We start from the raw sequence: 20,610 nt of genomic DNA on the forward strand, positions 1-20,610 counted from the left end.
CATCTCTTGTGATCCACCAGTGCTTGCAGCACTATTGAAAAGGACCCCTTGCAGTTTAGGTACTCGCTGGCTTGGTGCTCCGGTGCCAAGACAGGGATATGCGTTCCGTCTATGGCCCCACCACAGTTAGGGAATCCCATTGCAGCAAAGCCATCCACTATGACCTGCACATTTCCCAGGGTCACTACCCTTGATAACAGCAGATCTTTGATTGCGTGGGCTACTTGCATCACAGCAGCCCCCACAGTAGATTTGCCCACTCCAAATTGATTCCCAACTGTCCGGTTGCTGTCTGGCATTGCAAGCTTCCATAGGGCTATTGCCACTCGCTTCTCAACCGTGAGGGCTGCTCTCATCTTGGTATTCATACGCTTCAGGGCAGGGGAAAACAAGTCACAAAGTTCCATGAAAGTGCCCTTACGCATGCGAAAGTTTCGCAGCCACTGGGAATCGTCCCAGACCTGCAACACTCTGCGGTCCCACCAGTCTGTGCTTGTTTCCCGAGCCCAGAATCGGCGTTCCACAGCATGAACCTGCCCCATTAGCACCATGATGCATGCATGGGCAGGGCCCATGCTTTCAGAGAAATCTGTATCCATGTCCTGATCACTCATGCGACCGCGCTCACGTCGCCTACTCGCCCGGTATCGCTCTGGCAGGTTCTGGTGCTGCATATACTGCTGGATAATGCGTGTGGTGTTTAATGTGCTCCTAATTGCCAAAGTGAGCTGAGCGGCCTCCATGCTTGCCTTGGTATGGCGTCCGCTCAGAAAAAAGGCGCAGAACGATTGTCTGCCATTGCTCTGACGGAGGGAGGGGCGACTGACGACACGGCTTACAGGGTTGGCTTCAGGGAACTAAAATCAACAAAGGGGGTGGCTTTACATCAAGGAGTATTTCAGGCAGGACTTCACGGAGGGTTCCAATAAGAAATGGTGCACCTAAGTTATTGTTCTTATTGGAACAAGGAGGTTAGTCTGGCCTCTGATTGATACATGACTAGATTTACCTCGCTGCACCTTCTCTGTGAGTGACTGCAGTGTGACCTAGAGGAATGAGTCCCCTAGATGGGGGAGGGGGAAAAGCAAATGAGTACAAAACAAATCTGGTCTATTTCTTGTTTTGATACACTCCATCTATCTTTTACATCTTTGGCTGGCAGCAGACGGTGCAGAAGGACTGCATGCCATCCACATCTCATGGCTGCCCGGCAGAAGATGATGCAATAGGACTGCTAGCAATCCGTATCGCCTGCCTGCTCACCATAAGATGGTTCAATAGGACTGGCTGCAGGACTAAAGAGAATGACCTGGTCAAGTCACTCCAAATTTAGTCCCTGCGCCCATGTCTGCCCAGGCGCTCCTGGCCGACATGGCCAGGAGCACCTCGGACATGACGATGATGGCTACCAGTCGTATTGTACCGTCTGCTGCCACAAGGCAAGGGGTTGCTGCTACTGTGTAGCAATGCAGTACCGTGTCTGCCAGCACCCAGGAGACATACGGTGACGGTTACCTGAGCGGGCTCCATGCTTGCCGTGGTATGGCGTCTGCACAGGTAACTCAGGAAAAAAGGCACGAAACGATTGTCTGCCCTTGCTTTCATGGAGGGAGGGAGGGAAAGGGGGCCTGACGATATGTACCCAGAACCACCCGCGACAATGTTTTAGCCCCATCAGAGTGCTCCATTGTGACTGCTCTGGACAGCACTCTCAACTCAGATGCATGATTGTTTGCTGTTGCTCTGACGGAGGGAGGGGTGACTGACGACACGGCTTACAGGGTTGGTTTCAGGGAGCTAAAAATCAACAGAGGGGGTGGCTTTACATCAAGGAGTATTTCAGGCAGGACTTCACGGAGGGTTCCAATAAGAAATGGTGCACCTAAGTTATTGTTCTTATTGGAACAAGGAGGTTAGTCTGGCCTCTGATTGATACATGACTAGATTTACCTCGCTGCACCTTCTCTGTGAGTGACTGCAGTGTGACCTAGAGGAATGAGTCCCCTAGACGGGGGCGGGGGGGGAAGCAAATGAGTACAAAACAAATCTGGTCTATTTCTTGTTTTGATACACTCCATCTATCTTTTACATCTTTGGCTGGCAGCAGACGGTGCAGAAGGATTGCATTCCATCGTCATCTCTTGCCTGCCTGGCAGAAGATGGTACAATACGACTGCTAGCCATCGTCATCTCTTGCCTGCCTGGCAGAAGATGGTACAATACGACTGCTAGCAATCCATATCGCCTGCCTGCTCACCATAAGATGGTTCAATAGGACTGACTGCAGGACTAAAGAAAATGACTTGATCAAGTCACTCCAAATTTAGTCCCTGGGCCCATGTCTGCCCCGCATCGGCCAGGAGCACCTTAGGACTGGTAGCCGTCATCGTCATGTCCATTGAACCGTCTGCTGCCACAAGGCAATGGGTTGCTGCTACTGTGTAGCAATGCAGTACCGTGTCTGCCAGCACCCAGGAGACATACAGTGACGGTTACCTGAGTGGGCTCCATGCTTGCCGTGGTATGGCGTCTGCACAGGTAACTCAGGAAAAAAGGCGCAAAACGATTGTCTGCCCTTGTTTTCATGGAGGAAGGGAGGGAACGGGGGCCTGACGATATGTACCCAGAACCACCCGCAACAATGTTTTAGCCCCATCAGGCATTGGTATCTCAACCCAGAATTCCAATGGGCAGCGGAGACTGCCGGAACTGTGGGATAGCTACCCACAGTGCAACACTCCGGAAGTCGACTCTAGCCTCGGTACTGTGGAAGCGCTCAGCCGAGTTAATTCACTTAATGCACTTAGAGCATTTTCTGTGGGGACACACACAAACTCGAATATATAAAACCGATTTCTAAAAAACCGACTTCTATAAATTCGACCTAATTTCGTAGTGTAGACATACCCTTAGTCATAGACCAGGATCTCATTTGGCTTTGGTCTTTGACTAAACACAGAACAAATAAACAAATATTCCTGCCCCTAGGAGTTTACAACCTAAACAGATCATCATTGAATGGGGAACTCTTCATATTCACTGCTTGACAAATATACAGTAAAATACTGAGTCACCAAAAATTGGTAAAGGGGCTTTTCATTCATACAGCAGGAACTCTAACTCCCTTTACATTGGTGATCCTCTCCCCTCCCTTAGTCATCAAGAATTCATAGTGTATTAACATTTCATGTCTCTTGTACTGCAGTCATAGAGAGTTGAAGAAATGTTCTGGCTTCACAGTTAATATGTAACACACAGTTAATGTACCATAAGTTTATGGACCATTGAACACTTCACCGATCATTCACAATTACTGATTGACAACAGCAAGAATAATCAAGTAAGGAAGAAAAAGCACATTTATGTACCAAACTAAGTCTGGTTAGCTAAGGTGAGACAAATGTGTCTCTTCTAGTTAGATATGATGAAGTGAAAGAGAGCCACACCAGTTAGAAAGACAAGATATTTATGGAGTATTATCCAGTAATCCTGATTTTCTAGCTTCCACTAAGTCTCCTTAAAGGTGCTATAATGTAATCATGGATACAATCCATCCCTGTGCCCTGGCCCAGCATAAGCCTGTGGACCAGGTTAGTCCCACTCTGTTCTGAAAGCTTAAGTGGGACTTATGTAGGACATAAACTTATGTAGGGCTTCAGGAGCCATTTAATAAGGGGCAATCTTTAGGCTGTATCACCTGTACAGAATTTAATAGGTTTCTACAAAAAATTGTTACAGAAAAGGAAAAGAGTCCGTTATATTGTTCTTGTATTTATGTGCAAAAAGAAAAGGCACCAGATGATACAATTTAACAAGCCCGTTACAAAATCATCACAGCAAGAGGGTCAAGGGAAAATATGAGGGAAATAAGCAAAGGAACAAGATAAGAAGCAACAGAAGTATTGTCTGATAATACGGGCTCTCTAATAAGCTAGAATACAAGAAATTTATTTATGGAGTACACTAAGTTCAATTATTCTTACTTCATGAATACTGCTATTGAAAATATACCACAACAAAATAGGCAGTAGTCTAAGATAAAACCATGTAAAATTAGTAAGCATTCACCATACATGCACACAAGGTATGCTAAAGGTTGCAAGAACATTTTCAGGAACTATATAATGTAATATCAAAGAGAAAGAAAATGCTGATATTTTCACAGGAACTGTTATAATTATTAACATTCCTTTTACTACAGGAGCCCTGAGAGGTCACAAACATTAGGGTCTCAGTGTGCTAGGTACTGTACAAACACAGCAAGAGACAGCCCTTGTTCTTGAGAGCTGACAGTGTGAAACAGACAAATCTGAATTTTCACACAACTTGTTTGTAGGGTTTGATTGGTGCCTTAAGTATTTCAGGTTTTATAAATATTGATCAACATTTACTTAATAATGACACATTGTGCATGTACCTCAGATAGTGAATTCCTTCAGTTCTCAACATACACAACTATAGCCAACTGCTCAGCTTCTTTCTCCCTTTATTTGGGATGATGAATGCCTTTACCAGCATCTCCTCAGTCTGTCTTTAATTAGATGGAAACCCTAAAGAGTAAAGAAAATAAAGATGCCAGGGTTATCTTGAAGAAACACTCACTACACACACACACTGATGTGCACTGGCTACTTCATCCCCAAGACAGGCTGCATTTCAGAGAAGCTCTGCATAGTCTGTAAAGTACTTTGGGATCTTTCTCAAGAGAAGACGCTTTCCAGTAGTTAAAATATTTTTCAGCAATGGCTGCCAATACAAACTTCAATCTGTCCAAAGTATAGAGGGTTGGGAAATTTTTATTTTCCAGTGAAAAGTTTCAGTGAAAAAAATAAAACTAAAATTACCAGTAGGGACTGACCTATTAAAGCCCTGCAACTCCTTTTATCTTAGCCTGCGGAGCTCTGATTGGCTGCTTCTGTGCAGCCTTTCTAGACAGGCCTGGAGGACCCACCTTCCCTGCACTTTTCCTAGGGCAGGGTGTAGGAAGACTCCAGCAGGGGACTATGAAGGCCTGTTATGTCCTGTCATACAAGTCCTCTTCTATAGATGTCTTGGTCTCATAACTTGACTTCAAAAGGATTTCCATGCAACATGCTGATCCATTACATCTTGGTTAGTGAAGATTTGCTGAGAAAGTCAAAGCCAGACACCGTATAGAGCTGCCCTAAGATTTCAAGCTGGCAATGGAGTTCCTCTTTGAACCAAGTCCTGAAGAATGTCTGTCTTTTCAATATGTCACAAATTGGGCCATTAGGGAGTGGGTGACTAGGCTTTTGGTATGCTGGTTTCTGACCATGGAACATGCTCTTATTGAATGGATAAGCTAAGGCAGATGCTCCTTTCACTTTTCTAAGTTTTTGGAGACATTTTATCATTGGCACAGTTTCTGATTAAAAAACCCAATACATCACCAGTGGTTTAATTTTTCCCGTATAATACACAATCTTTTTATGCTTTCTACTGTTGTGGAGAGGAGTTAGAATCAGCTGCTAGCTGTACAACACCCAGAATAGGTCAGTAGGGGGATTTATAAACATAGGTCTTGTTCTTTGTACCTAAAGTCATTCCTTAAAACAAATAATGCCAGACCAGTAACCTTCACTGTAAATAATGTTTAATGTAATAGACACACAATACATTGAAGTATAAATTTTTATTCTGTGAATAAATGTCTGAGCCAAAATATCTGTAAATACTTGAACTAAATATTATTTTCAATACAAATATTCAGTTCATAGTCCAAAGTCATAAGGTCTGTTAAACAACTTACAAAGGAGCTTGCAGTTCACTGCCCATTTGTCCAACATTTCAAAAACATACAATTTAAAAAACAGTTCTGAGAAATGCAAATGAAGGGAGAATTTTTTTTAAGCAAGCATAGCTTTCAGATTCCAAAGTAACTGAGCTAAATTCTGCCCTATGTTCCCCGCTGCAGCTCCTTGACTTCAATGAGGTTTAATACATATATTTTAGAGCTGGTAACAATTTTGATGCACAAAATTTTCCTGTTAAGAAATATGGTTTCATTAAAACTGAAATTTTTCATTGGAAACTGTCAATTCTTATTTAAGAAACAAGATGGATGAGAACTTTTACTGGACCAACTTCTGTCGGTAAGAGAGAGAAGACCAACACGGCTGCAATTGAAAACATTGATTTTTCCCATGGAAAGGCAAAACAAAAGGGATTTTTTTAGAATCAATGTTCTTAAATTAAACAAATTTTCATTTAGAATTAAAATGCCATTTTGTTTCTTTTTGGCTAAAAATACAAAACAAAAAAACATTTTATGTCTAAATGCCAATTCAGAATGACAATTTTCATGTTGTTTTGTCTTCAAATGTTTGGGGGTTTGGTTTCCAAAAAAAAAATGGAACACAATTTAATAAAAACCAGAGGAGCCAGTTTCCTCTGGGCCACCAGGGGGTGCTCAAAACCCCACACCGCCCCAGGCCCCACCCCACCCCACCTCTTCCCACCCAGCCCGGTTTTCTGCTGTTCAAGATCTTGAGGGCTGTTGACTATGTTTGTACTGTGAATCAATAGGACACTTGTGATCCAATATGTGGCGGATGTAAAGGGTTGTTTGGCTGTGCTTTTCCATGAATTTTCTCCCTTTGTACGATGCCCTACTATAAATGGGTCCTGGCTCGCCACTGCACCTATACTATTATTTCTGCTCTACCCGGGTCAGCGCTGAAGTGTCTGTATTCCTTCTACCAGCTTTTACTGACTAGTTGCACTCCCAAAGAGTTGGATGTAGTCCAAAACACTCTTCTGCCTGTGCGATACTGGGAGTATGCCTACACTGCAATAAAATACCTGCGGCTGGCCCATGTCAGCTGACTTGGGCTTGCAGGGCTCAGACTTGTGGGGCTATAAAATTGCAATGTAGACAAATTTGTGTTGAATTCACCAACTTATTCCAGTCACACACACAAAAAGTCTGGGGAAGAAAATCATTTTTTTTTTCATTTTGACACCTTTGAAATTAAATGTTTCAGTTTTTCGATTCAAAACAAATTTGCTTTGAAATTTAATTTAATTTCATGAAAAAAAATTTCAGAAAGCTCAAATTAAAAAGAAATATTTTCTTTTAGGTAAAAAACCTTTTGTTCAATCTGAAACAAAATTTTATTTTTTTAACTCCTCAATTCACCAAAAATTTTGGAAAATGTTTGTTTCAGTCAACCTGAAACCAATTTTTTTTAAAAAAATTTTCAGAACAGCCACAGAGATGACAAAAAAATCAGTTATTCACACAGTTCTACTTCATGTGATTCTGGCAATGTAAATTCCACGTGCACCCATGTTAGACTGACAAAGTAGCGCAAAGTGGTGTCCGTGCACATGAGAAATGGACTTCTTTAATTTTTATTGATAGCTATTTTTGGTACTTATATAAACATCCCTTTGGCCTTACACAGGCATAACATGTACCAGTGAATTCTGTCCCCTCTTGGATGTGACATGTTTTTCAGCAGAACAACGGCATGCAGTTTGTACCTATCCATTTTTGAATGCAGCTGTTGACTTGAACACATTATGGGACAAATTTTACTCTTAGCTACACGAATGCAAATACAGAATAACTGACATTAACCAGAGCCAAAGAAGAGAGGTTTACAACAATGGGACAGAGCAGAATTTGGCCCTTTATATGCAATTTTGGATTATAAAGATAAATTATAACATCTTAATAGGATCCCTGTAGTAAACTCTACTATCCTATGTGTTGCTATCAAGTTAAATGGTTTACACCAGGAATGATGATTTCACCATTTAATGTGTCAGTTCAAATATGTATTTACTTTTAGTGAGGAAAGTGCCAAAGTCACTGGTATAATACAATGAAGCCTTTACAACAGACCAATCCTTACAGTGCACCGTCACGTCTTAAAGGGCCGCCTCAAAATAGTCATGGTATACTAAGCAGAAGTAATCTCCACTCATATAAGAAAAGCATCTCTGTAAAGCATCTGATTTTTGTCTGAACTTTGAGTGGTTGCTTAAAGCAGCGGTCACTGTATATATGCTAATATTTATAAAAAGCATGTTAACCTTCATCTAGGATAAATACATGGTTGACCTAAGACATCACCATGAAGATGTCAGCAAATAAACTTCTTCTGCGCTCCTACACATCTGGAAATAAGCTGGACTTTGTCATACATAGGATGAAAGGTGGAAGCATCTTTCATCAAAACTGGGACGATGATGACAATTTAGCACTTGCACAGTGCCGTTCATTCAAATCTCAAAACACTAAACAAATATTAATGGATTAAGCCTCAGAACACTTCTGTGAGGTAAATTCAGGAAGTAGGGTTTCTCTTTCCTTTTTTTTTTTTTTTTTTTTTTTTTTTGCAGAGGTCCTAGCACCAGATAGTTGCCTACCACAAATTATTCAGAGCAGTATTCACAAACAACCACAAAACGTCAAAAACACAAATCTTCCTGAGTTACTATAGAGACGTAAAAGCAAAAAGACTCCTATGACATTGCTGGCTGAAAAATTTCGAAGTTCAAACATTTTTGATGAAAAAATTCCCATTTTTCAATCAATTCTACCCTCTATGTAAACATCTACAAATGGAATTTTCTTCTGCCAACTTTGAGTGAATTTTAAAATTCCACCCTACATTTTAAAGAAAAATGACAAGCTAGGAAAACAGAATAACTCAAGGTTCAGTCAGAGTTATAATCTGTTTACCTGTTTTTTAAAATATATGCACACATACTTTCAAACAAGTATTGGCTTGAATCACTAAAAATATGTTGGGGCTTATGCACTACGGGAATTCACGTACAACTATGGAATGCAAGGAAAACGGATTTGTGTGACATGCTAAGTTATTTGTGGATATCTAAACATTTTGTACAGAATCAGGTATATTTCTGTACATATTTTTACAAACTATCATTTTCCAGGATTTTTTAATTTCATGTAATTAAAATAGGGAAAAAATGACCTGTAACTATATATTCTGTAAAGGACCACATTTTTAGACAGCCTAAATCAACTCTCAAAAAATCTCAGAATTCAGTCTTGAAAATGTGGCTATTTGATTTCTTACATACCTTCAGTATCTAATCCTGTGCAGGTATTTCCACAGTTCTGTTTATAAAAAAAAAAGTAGGACCAGATCTTCAACATATCAGCAAATCAGCATACCTGAATGGAGACTTGAGAATTTTGTGCCCAGATGGTACTGTTTCTATTGTATTGAAGTTTATTTTTGCATTTTTAAGAATCAATTTTTGTGAAATGAGTGCATTAAGCTAATAAATCTTTTGGACAACTTAATAGTACTGTAATTACAAAGAAATAGTGATAAAATGTCATAACATTTAAAATCAAGGGATGAAATTCCCCCTAGTTATCATGCTGCAATCTCATCACACCAGTGTAATCAAGAAGAAAATCTGGCCCCAAATCTAACATGACAATAGTTATACTCATAATTTTCTGATTTGTTGACATGTCCATAAGTATTGCAGAAAAACGGGAGGGGGGGTGGATTACTTGCTCAAACCACTGATACAAGATTGCTTTTTCTGTCTCTTTTTCTCTACATACCAGACCTTAGTTTTAAAATAAATTAATCATAAAAATAATTGTTAGAACTACATCATTCTGCATGTGTTATTTCAATTGCTTTGGAGGCTATATTTAGTCATTTATACAAAGCTCTCTTCCATATTTGTGCACAGCAAAAAGGAATCCACAAGTCTAGGCTTTACCAACTGCTGGAAATCTGAATCCTCAAGGCCATCAGGACTCATAACTGCTAGTCTTCGTAAGGCTGCCTGTCAGAAACAATGACAGTACAATTAAGGATTAGTAAATTCTTCACTTTGAGTCCATAACATATAGTGCTCACCGATAATGGTCAATACTTGAAACTGACCCCTGTGCACAGGGCCAGCATAGGACCTATGTACTAGACTGAATTGTCCACTCATCCAGTTAAATCTCCCTCTCAATTTGATTATGAAGCTGTTCTTTTGAATGCATTGACTGAATGCATGACCTTAATGCATGACCTGTTGCGACACCTTTGGCAAGTCATTTCACTTTCTGTACCTTTGTTTCCCCTCCCTATTGACAGCCAGTAGCCCACTGGGCATCAATCATTTTATGAAATATATGTATAGATATTTAAGGAGTTGTGAGACTGTACTGAATATTATATTCTTAAGGCTGGTAACCAGGAGTTGACATGTCTCAGACAGGTTCCTTTCAAGCAGGAGGCAACAGACACTCCCGCTGCCAGGAGCCCTTTTAAATTGCTTGGCCCCGGGGCAGCTGCCCCTTTTGTCTCTCCCCCTCCCCCCCCCCCCCCCCCCCCCCCCCCCCTGCATATCAGTGGCCCTGCCGGTACATTGCTCAATGTTGGCTGTGTACTGGCCCGTACCAGCAGCCACTTTCTTACCGGTATGCCGTACTGGCCCATACCAGCTTACTTTCACCTCTGATTGTACGTCTCACGCTGGATGCCTGTTTGCATAGCAAGCCAAATGCTCATCAAGAGATTGTGAAATCTTCAAGAGAGGAAACTTACAGGATGAAATAAATAGCATGAGGGGATCCTCTTTACGAGTAAATACAATGGATTACTGTGATATATCGGGGTGCTCAGAAGTACACCCTGGATCCTTGACTCAGAAGTAAGCTAACAGCATGTTTGTCTTATGAATGGAGGGTCACAGCCAATTTGGCTGTAAGACACAAAGGACTTTGGGTGAGATTTCTCTACATGAGAAAAGAGTACCTACTTAATTAAGTTTAGGTTTTAGAATGCATGTTATGGTTTTGTTTTATATGTAACTATTTGTTTCCAATACTTGTACTTGCTGTCACTTGAATCTCTATCCTTAGTTAATAAACTTCTACTTGTTTTCACTATAACCATATCTAAATTATGTGTGTTAAGTGGACTGGCAAACTGAGGCAATCTGTGACTACTGTGAGTATCCAGTGGACCAGGGGCAGGGCACTCCAGAGAGACACTCAGCAGGCTCAGGGGTTGGAGTGTGCCTATCACCAACAGACAGAGTGGCCAGTGGAACTGGGGAGCTGACCCCCAGCAGGCATAGACGAGGCTTCCTCGCACTACAGTCAGGTGATAGAAAGGTGCCTCACAACCCTGGGTACCCCAGGAAGTGTGACAAAGACTTATTGAAGAACCAGCCCTTGCATTTAGATGTGAACATGGCCTAGTTGGAACTCAGTCTGCTCTTGTCCTCTAAGGCATTCCATAGTCATGTTTATCTCACTGAAGGTGCCCTGCCCCCATGCGCAAGAGTCTTATTCTGCACTTTGACAGTACACATTCTGGCTTCATATTTACTGAAGAAGAGAGCTGACGGTATTGAATCCTGTCCATTCAATATGTAAATACTCTCTATCAGGATTCATTCTGATCTACCTTAGAGGAACGAATGAAGCTAATATAGTGCTGGCATTTCCTTCTCCTGACAGGTCCTGTAAGCAGCACCTTACAGAATCAATGGCAGTGAGGAGGTCCAGTAATATCTATTACACACAAAAACTATATTAAAGAAAAGTTAAAGTTGCCAAGTAAGCACTCAAAAGGGGTCTTGTAGAAAAAAATAGTATACGATCATGTAATTAAAAACCATATCATAATGCCTACACACAAGGGCGCTGTTTAAGATTGTACATGCAACTTTAAATTTTGGCATTTCCTAACTTTTAAGTACTTGACTTTGCAACCTTAAATGTTCTTTAAACATACTTTTTGTGTGTGATTTTCTGGGTTTTTAAAAAAGCAAACTGAAAATACAGAAATTCCATCATGTGGAATCATACCGGCCCCTAGAGGCATCATTAGCAGAGTTCAATCCTTTAGATCCACTGCCCAGACTTCTGGCACTTGGCTAATAAAGTAACTGATAGCAGTAGCAAGTTGTCATCCTTTACTTATACAAGCCACTAGTGGGGGATGAGACACACTTTGTGGATTTCATGGATATCTGTCAACAGCAGAGGAAAGTTCAGACTCAGGAATCTTGGGTTCGATTCCTGGTGATGGAAAGGAATGTACTCTAGTTAGTACAGAGCCTTCTACTTCTGTTCCTCACAAGCCTGACCCAGTGTGTCCACATCCTCTCCAGCCTGCCCCCGTGCCAGTCCTGTCTCTCCACCCCCTGGGAATTCTCATCCTAGTTCCAGTCTCTTTGCCCAATCAGTACAAATTTTCCACTCCTTCAGGCTCCTCTCAAATGGTTAAGCTTTGGCTAAGTTATAAGGACCTGAAAACAGGTCTTACGATGAAAAGTGTCTGGCAACCTTAACTATAGGCTTTGCTACCAGCTCCACTTATGATGGAGGTTTGAACTCTATCCAAAGGAAGTCAGAGCCAGGAGACAGGATTGTCTTTGCACCATGTCCTATTCCAATGCCTGACTGTGAGTGATCTAGGAAACTGGAGGAGGTTAGAAGCCATTGGATGAGTTTTAAAATACAATGAGAATCAACCAACTCCCAGTGTGAAATTAAATAGGTCATGACTGTAACATCACTGAGGATGAAGAGGACACAAACCTACTAGCCAAATCTTCCAGGTCTTCTCATTCCCAGGGACAGTAAGTCTGTCTATTGAGCTCCTCTGGCCAGAGCAGAGCCCCCTTCCTCACCCTTCTGGTCCCAGCCAGGAACTGACCTGTGCAAGCCCTGCGATTCCTTTTATTTGAGCCTGCTAGGCTCTGATTGACTGCTTCAGTGCAGCCTTTCTAGACAGCCCTAGAGGACCCACCTTCATTTTTCCTTTCCTGGGGCAGGGTGTGTAGGAGTGCAGGGCCTCGAGCAGAGGGCCTTGAAGGGACTGGTACACCCCATCACTGTGTGCCAATCTTGATTTTAATGGGAATTAAGGTACTCAGCACTGGGCCCAAGATAGGAAGGGATGAGTCTGACATGTAATTTACAACAAACTTGTGTTACTTACACACACTGAAATCTCACTGAAACTAATAGGATTTCTGCATTTTTCACGAGAGATAAAGGATGGCTTAAGTGCACCTACCAGACAAGCCACTAGAACAGAATCACTGTTATTTCTTTCAGTGGGTGATCTGCAGAGTTCTATAAGGCGAGGAATACCTAAAATAGTAAAAAAGAATGAAGATAAACAAGGTTTGTTGCTAACTAAAACTTGCCATTTTGACACCAAAAATCAGCCTGGTGGATTCCTTTGTTTTATCTGTCTCATTTAATACAATTGTGAATGAATACAACTGCTATACAAGAGGTAGAGAAGGAACTCTGCACACATGCATTAGAATGAGCTGTGCAATTTAAAATTGCCAGTTAGATAACGGCAAAGCATAAACAAATACATTGTTTTTACCCTCTACTGCTCTTTTACAATGAATAGAGACGATCTAAAAAAAAAAAAATCCTTCCTATCCATCATCCCCCAACTCCCCAAAACAGACATGTTTTTTCCTCAATTTTTCAATTGGAAAAATCTGGTCCCTACTGTCTCTCTTTGCTGGAGGATCCTACTAGTCATACATGTATGAGGTTTTAAGTTGAGGAGAGAGTAGATTCTGCATCTTCAAGTGTGACAGCAATAGCTAGTCACTGTAAAAGCTCTGTATCCCCATCCCCTCCATCTCTAGCTATGTGTAGGAGGAAGCTGCACCTCAGTTTCCACTGAAAAATTAGCCATAGATTCATTTAGCACATTCTCCACATCCACTGTCAGGACAGACTGTGCAGGAAACCTCGTGGTCTGTAGAGCACAACCATTAACAAGTGATATCAGAGAGCCTCTCTCCTTGCTAAACCAGCAAAAGCCTCTGCTGCCCTAGTCTCAGCCGGAATTCATTCTCTCCATATTTTACTGTCTGCCACTAGGTTAGCATTAAATTCTTACAGCTGAGTTTTATGGCTGCATGTGCCACTTCAGGATCTCGGCTGAGCCGTGCCAGAGTAACGGCAGATTTCTGCTGAACTCGCTCACAAGCAGTGACCTCTGCTGAATTCCCAGAAGATGATCTCTCAAAGAGCATTTCCATTAAAAGCTGAACACCTACAAAGAAGTTGCTGTTAGTATCTCTCCCAGAAAACAAAAACTTCCATACAAGAAAGTAGTTTAAAAGCGAAGCAAGCTTTGCTGCACAACCGCAACATATGATTTTGCCGTTCAGAATATAGGCACAATCTGCATCTGCGCAAAAACATATGTCACCTACAGAAAGCTAGAAAACATATGGAACCAGCAAATTCATTCACATTTCCCCCTCTTCTCTCCAGATTGTTCTAGATCAGACTGACATCTGGATTTTAGACTGACCTATCACATCCGGCTCAAAATCCATGGCGGTGCTTTTAATTCTTTGTTACATTCAACTTCTAATTCAAGATCAACTTATATGCAGCCGCCTGAAGTATATTAGAAGATCTTACATGTATGTAATTTTCCTTTCCAGCTCATGTGTTTTAAAACACCTTTTTAATGTTTCAATTTAATCATGGCTAATAGACTGAATTCTCAATTCAAATACATTTGTATGTCTCCCGTGGACTTCAGTGACACTTACAGACATGGAATGGAAGGAAGATATTTATCTCATGTTTTAGACTCTTTTGGTCTTGTTGCAGTCTCAGTAAAGTTTTATGCTTCAGTTTATTCATCCAAAAACTCCAAGATATGTGCCTTGGTCTCCAATTGTTATAAAATGACATTATAACTACTGTAATATTCACGGTTATTTTAAATTTCCACTCGGCAAATCTATTTTGGTGGGCTAGTGTCAAGCTAAAAGCCTCTATGAAGTTATTAGCGTACCTGTTGACTGATAAGCTCAAAGCCTTTGTAAAATTACTAGCCAAGTACCTTTACTTTGCCAGTTTGATGTTACGTGCATAGGGCCCCGTGCTTATGGTTCAGCAACATTAGTTTGTTAGGCTTCTGTGAAGGCTCAGGATTTTGTGAAGTTATTGGTCAGCACATCTAATCTGCTGGTCTGTGATCATGGCTAGTTTTGGCAGGATTCAATTTAAATTGATAGATATCAGGAGACGTCAATTTCAGCTGACTGAAATGGACTAAAAAAATAATCCCTCTGTGACAGTCAAAGGGAGTGCAACCTCCCCCCTGCACCATGAGCCTGCAGAGATTGGGTGTCAGTAACCCTGTGGCAGTGCAGGCAGTCCTCAGCAGCCCTGCTCTCACAGCTCCATTCTTTCACCAGCTGGGAGCGCCGGGGGATCTCTGCTCTGCCAGGACAAGTCTTCCCCGCACCTTGTGCCTGCAGGGATCAGATGTCAGCACACAGGGCAAGGTTGTCACTTTAAGGCATTACCCAATTTTGCAGGCTTTGGGCTGCACATTGTTCCCTGTTACACTGTGATTGCTGCAGGATCGTGCTATATTCTGTTACTAGGGAGGCGTGCACACATCACCGTGTCCATGTAGCTCTGTTGGCTAGTGCAGAGGGAGCAGGTACATAGCCTTATCCATGCACAACCCCAACAGACATTTCATACCACCAGCCAAGCTAGACTCCTCAGTCCTGGTGCTTTGGGGGAGATGGACCCTTCACAGAAGTGCAAGGGAAGGGAAAATTATTTGTGTACTCTTCCACTATGTACCTTGTATAATGTGTGTCCTGATACTACACTGATGGCCACCCTGTAAATATCTGTAACAATAATACAATCAAAACAGCAATGAAACAGCTACTGTACTCAATTAGATGTTTTGATGACCCATCAGCTCCCTGGACACATACACACAGTAAGAGAAAAAAAGATTCCTTGCAGCCCCTAGACTTCTCATGAGCTAGATTACAGGGGAGCACCCACTGGCTCACATAGTTATCTATAACAAAAACATAAAATATCACACTGCCAGTATATCTAGAGCAAAACACGCTAAGTATAAGTTTTAAAAGGTATCATGATACCTGTAAGACAGGACATAATGATTAAGAGATGAGAGCAACAGCAAGATTATTAAAAATTATATCATTCACAAAACCTACCCTTTCAGTACCAAAACAGCAGAGAGGGGTAGATAGATAGATAACCAGAGAAATACTACGTCAAAAACATTTAAAAAGGGATATGAAGCCCCTTTTCCATTCCAATTAAATACCATTACAACTGAACTCCCATTAGTTTAATAGAGCCAGGATTTTACTCAGAATGTCAATAATCTGTATACTTCTGTCTATGTATTTATTGTTACCTACATCTATTATTTAATATTATGGATATATATTTTTGTTAGAACATTTACATAACTAACAAAAATATTAATTGCTTCCAAAAGAATCAGAGCTAGAAACCAAAGTTGTGAAGAGAGCCCATCCAAGATCTTCCAATTCCAAAGACTCTTCTCTCATCAGTATCTCTGGTTTCTAACCAACTGCTACCATATTATACAGACATAGGAAACTATTATGCACAAGTTAGATCTCACCCGTTTTCACAAGCCTAGAGGCAGCTGCCTTGGTCTTAGCTTCCAACAAGAGGGAAATATGCAGACTTTACTGTACCACTAACACACTTTGGTTAAGTAAGTCTACGTTTTACATGGACATGTGCCAGAACTAAATTGATCACTTACTTGCATCTTCTCACTGGCTAAGAGGGAAGGCTAGATGGCACAGTGTTCTAATGCATTAACATTTTAACACCCTGGTCTGGGTCCAAATAAGGTTTACTCATCACAAATGAAGTGAACATGTGTGGTCTCACCTTAGATTATAGTGGATGTCCGTGCACATCCCCAAACTGCCTCACAATTTATTGAAACCGGCAGTGTCAATTCAGCAAGGACCTGATCCTGCAAGATGCTAGGTGCCCTCCACTCCCACTGGGCTTGATTCTCCTCTGTCACTCATTTGGCACTGGTGTAACTCCATGGACTTCCATAAAGTTCCTCCTGATTTATACCAATCTGAGTGAGAAGAGAATCAGACCTATTGTTTTCAGTGGCAGTGGAGAGTGCGCATCACTTCTCAGAAGGACTCAGCACCTTGTAGGATTTAATTCTACGAGGAGTAGACTGAAATAGTGGGTGTGTATTTAGTAATGATGAAGCTGTAATAACAAACTGTTTAGAGGATGCCTAATTGAAAATGCATGAACTTACACACAGCATGACCCTAATATATAGTGTAATCAATACACAAGAAAACCTTGTTGTAAGGCAGCTTTACTTCACACTCACTCTCACACACACACACACACACCTTACACAAACACACAAAAGTAAGGAAATGAAAACCTAAGCCTCCTATGTGTCCACGGACCCTATTGAATCCAGGTTAGTTTGTGCCAATCCTCCATCAGTCAAGTCTGTGTGCACAACACTTTCAGCTATAACGTGAGAAAACTAAAAATTACCCTAAATCTAATTATATTTAGCAAACAGATCATTGCATCATTTATCCTCAGAATCCACTTCTACAAAGTTTTGTGTAAACAAAAAATGATTTTAAGAGTATTAGTCAACACTGAAAAAGTAGGCCTGCTAAATAAATGTTTCAGCCACAACTCAAATTCAAACCCTTTCTATTAAAAACATATTAAGCAAAACCAAACTAAACTTCATGGGACAGAAAAAGCTGTGTGAAACTTCACTGATTAGCCATCTACTTTTAGAGAACAACAGGAATTTATACCCCATTTTAAGATCATATAATCATAATTATAGAGCTCCTACCAGGTGCCACCATAAAATCAGTTAGATCTGCTATTTCCTTATCCACAGGACTGTTCTCTTGCCCTTACATTCTCCTATAATACCTTGGGGTTTTTTAACCTTTCCTCATCTGTCAAGTTTTCTAAACCATTTATCATGTGTGTTGCTCTCCTCTGGACTCTGTCCACTGTCCTTTTGTTCACAGCTTTCCTAAAGTGTGATTCCCAGAACTGGACACAGTACTCCTTAGCAGAACAAATTATCTTCTGTGTCTTAAATATGACACTGTACCTCAGAATGATATTAGCCTTTTTTGCAACTGCAACACGTTTTTGACTCATTCAATTTGTGCTCCACTAACAACCCCAGATCCTTTTCAACAGTAGTACTGCCTAGCCTATTCCCCCATTTTGTAATTGGGCATTTGATTTTTCCTTCTTAACGGAAGCACTTTATTGAATTTCTTCTTGTTAAATTCAGACCAATTCTCAAGGTTGTTTTGAATTCTAATCCTGTCTTCCAACGTATTTGCAACCACTCCCAGCTTGGTGCCATCTACAAATTTTATAAGCATATTCTCCATTCCATTATCCAAGTCATTAATGAAAATATTGACTAGTACTGGACCCAAGAATGACCCCTGTTGCACCCCATTAGATATCCCTCCCAGTTTGACAGCAAACCATTAACTACTTTTGAGTAGTCTTTCCACCCGTTGTGCATCCATCTTACAGTAATTAGACCACATTTCCTTAGTTTGCTGTGAGAGAATGTCATGTGGGACTGTCAAAAGCCTTACTAAAAATCCAAAAATATCAAGTCTACTGCTTCCAACCTATCTCTAGGCCAGTAAATCTATCATAGAAGGAAATTAAGTTGGTGTGGAATGATTTGTCCTTGACAAAGCTACGCCGGTTATTCCTTATAACGTTATAATCCTCTAGGTGCACACAACTCGATTGTTTAATAAGTTGTTCCAGTATCTTTCCAAATATTAAAGTTAGGCAGACTGGTCTAATTCCTTGGGTCCTCTTTGTTCCTCTTTTTAAAGGCAGGCCCTATTTTTGCCTCTCACCCATCCTCCATGACTTCTCAAAAAAAAAATGCTAATAATCCTGAGACTGCTTCAGCTAGTTCTTTAAGTATTCTGACTACTTCATTTCATCAGGGCCTGCTGACTTGAATGTATCCAAATACATTTATACAAATAGTCTTTAACCCGTTCTTGCCTCATTTTGACTTACATTCCTTCCCCATTTTTCTTAACATTAATTGCACTGGAGTATCTAGTAACAATTAACCTTTTTAGTGGAGACTGAAGCAAAACAGGCATTAAACACCCCAATCTTTTTGATATCACTTAGTAACTTTCCTTCCCCACTAGGAAGTATACCTACCACTATCGGTTACATTTTCTTCCCATGGGACCTTACCTACCAGTTCTCTGAGTTTGTTAGTCTGCTTTTATTTTTGAAATCCATTGTCCTGATTCTGCTGCGCTTTCCTTAAAATAATGAAACCTATCATTTCATGACGACTTTCACCCAAACTGCCTTCCACCTTCAGATCTGCAACCAATTCCTCCCTGTTGGTCAGAATCAAATCTAAAATGTACATTTCCCAAATAATGAAGTTTTGCCAAAAATAATCGTTAAAGGGCTATGGGAAAGCATTGCTGCTGCTGCTGCTTGTACACTTTGGAGCAGTAATGTCTTGTTATGGCATTGTACAGTTTGAATGAAACAATGCAAAATGCAGGATGCTAATGTGCAAAGTTTAATACATAGATGATGTAATCTGATTTATGAGAATCACAGGTCTTCTCAAACACCTTAAGTCTTAATTTACAGAAACAAATGTTACTATCAAAATGCTTCAGATTGCCTCAACATACAGCTGTGGGTAATGACGTGAACTATAAATATTAAATCATGCAGGATGGCTATATATTTGAAGTCTTCTAAATCATGTTGTAGAATGGCAGCATATTTCAATTACAAGGCCATTCCGAGACCTCACTTTGTATCCCTCATCAACCTGTATTGGCCAGCAGATGCAGATTCCACTAAGAATTCTAGCAAACAACAGGCTTCATTTGCATTGGATCGCATCCGTAGATCATGTTGCCCTGTGATTAACACAGGTCACCTCTCAAGCTCTCTCCTTTTCTCATGTGCATTCTATACATACAAATACAGCATTAACTCAGCTTAAATACATACCATTTCCTTGAATTATTTCTGAAGCACACTGGTCCAGCACAGACATGTTTGCTAATATTGTCACAACCTGCATTAATGAGAGAGGAGAACATAAAATATAATGTTACAATTCAGAAATGATAAATATACTCAATAAGATAGTATAACAACCGGAACAATAGAGTAGAATAAAAAACTATCCTTGTGGGCTGACATTTTATTATCAGTTCTCCATACTCTGAGGTTGCTTCAACTTACACTCAGCTGTTAATAACATTCAAGAGTAGCTGGAGGGTAGTGGCACTCCAATTATGTCTCCTTTCCCCCAGCCATGCTGCCAACATGTACTGGGGGTTGCCAGATGGAGGTTGTGGATGGTTGGTGGTAAGATTTGCATGCTTTATGGAAGCCCCTTTATGCTGCTAAATCATCATAAAGAGGCTGAAGGGCTACAAACAATTGGGCCCCTAGCAGTGTTCATTTGGGTACAAATCCTGAATTCCATACTCAAATTCAGACAAAACTCCCATTGAGTAGCTACTGAGAACTTCAGTGTATATCCAAGCAATACTACTACTTAGAAGTCAGTTTTAATCTTCAAAGCATGATAGAAACACTGATTAATCCTCTGAACCCCCTTGGGAGGTTGGTATTTTGGGCCCTGATTCTGGAAAGCATACCTATCCAAGGACAACACATAAGTAGGATTTAAGCATGTATTT

The 20,610-nt window shown here is 40.8% G+C and overlaps 1 protein-coding gene across 2 annotated transcripts in view; it reads right to left on the minus strand.

Annotated features, from left to right (window-relative positions):
* Positions 1-7,622: 7,622 nt before the first annotated feature.
* The window catches only part of INSC (INSC spindle orientation adaptor protein), a 133,522-nt gene continuing 120,534 nt past the window's right edge, over positions 7,623-20,610 (minus strand). For both annotated transcript variants that reach the window (XM_007057095.3, XM_037899746.2), the window contains 4 exons: positions 19,910-19,976; positions 13,908-14,063; positions 13,053-13,129; positions 7,623-9,810 (listed from right to left, as the gene is read on the minus strand). In XM_007057095.3, coding sequence (XP_007057157.2) covers positions 9,682-9,810; positions 13,053-13,129; positions 13,908-14,063; positions 19,910-19,976 — 429 coding nt within the window. In that variant the 3' untranslated portion in view covers positions 7,623-9,681. The remainder of the gene's footprint in view (positions 9,811-13,052; positions 13,130-13,907; positions 14,064-19,909; positions 19,977-20,610) is intronic.

Source organism: Chelonia mydas, chromosome 6, assembly GCF_015237465.2.
Source record: "Chelonia mydas isolate rCheMyd1 chromosome 6, rCheMyd1.pri.v2, whole genome shotgun sequence".
Classification (NCBI taxonomy): domain Eukaryota; kingdom Metazoa; phylum Chordata; order Testudines; family Cheloniidae; genus Chelonia; species Chelonia mydas.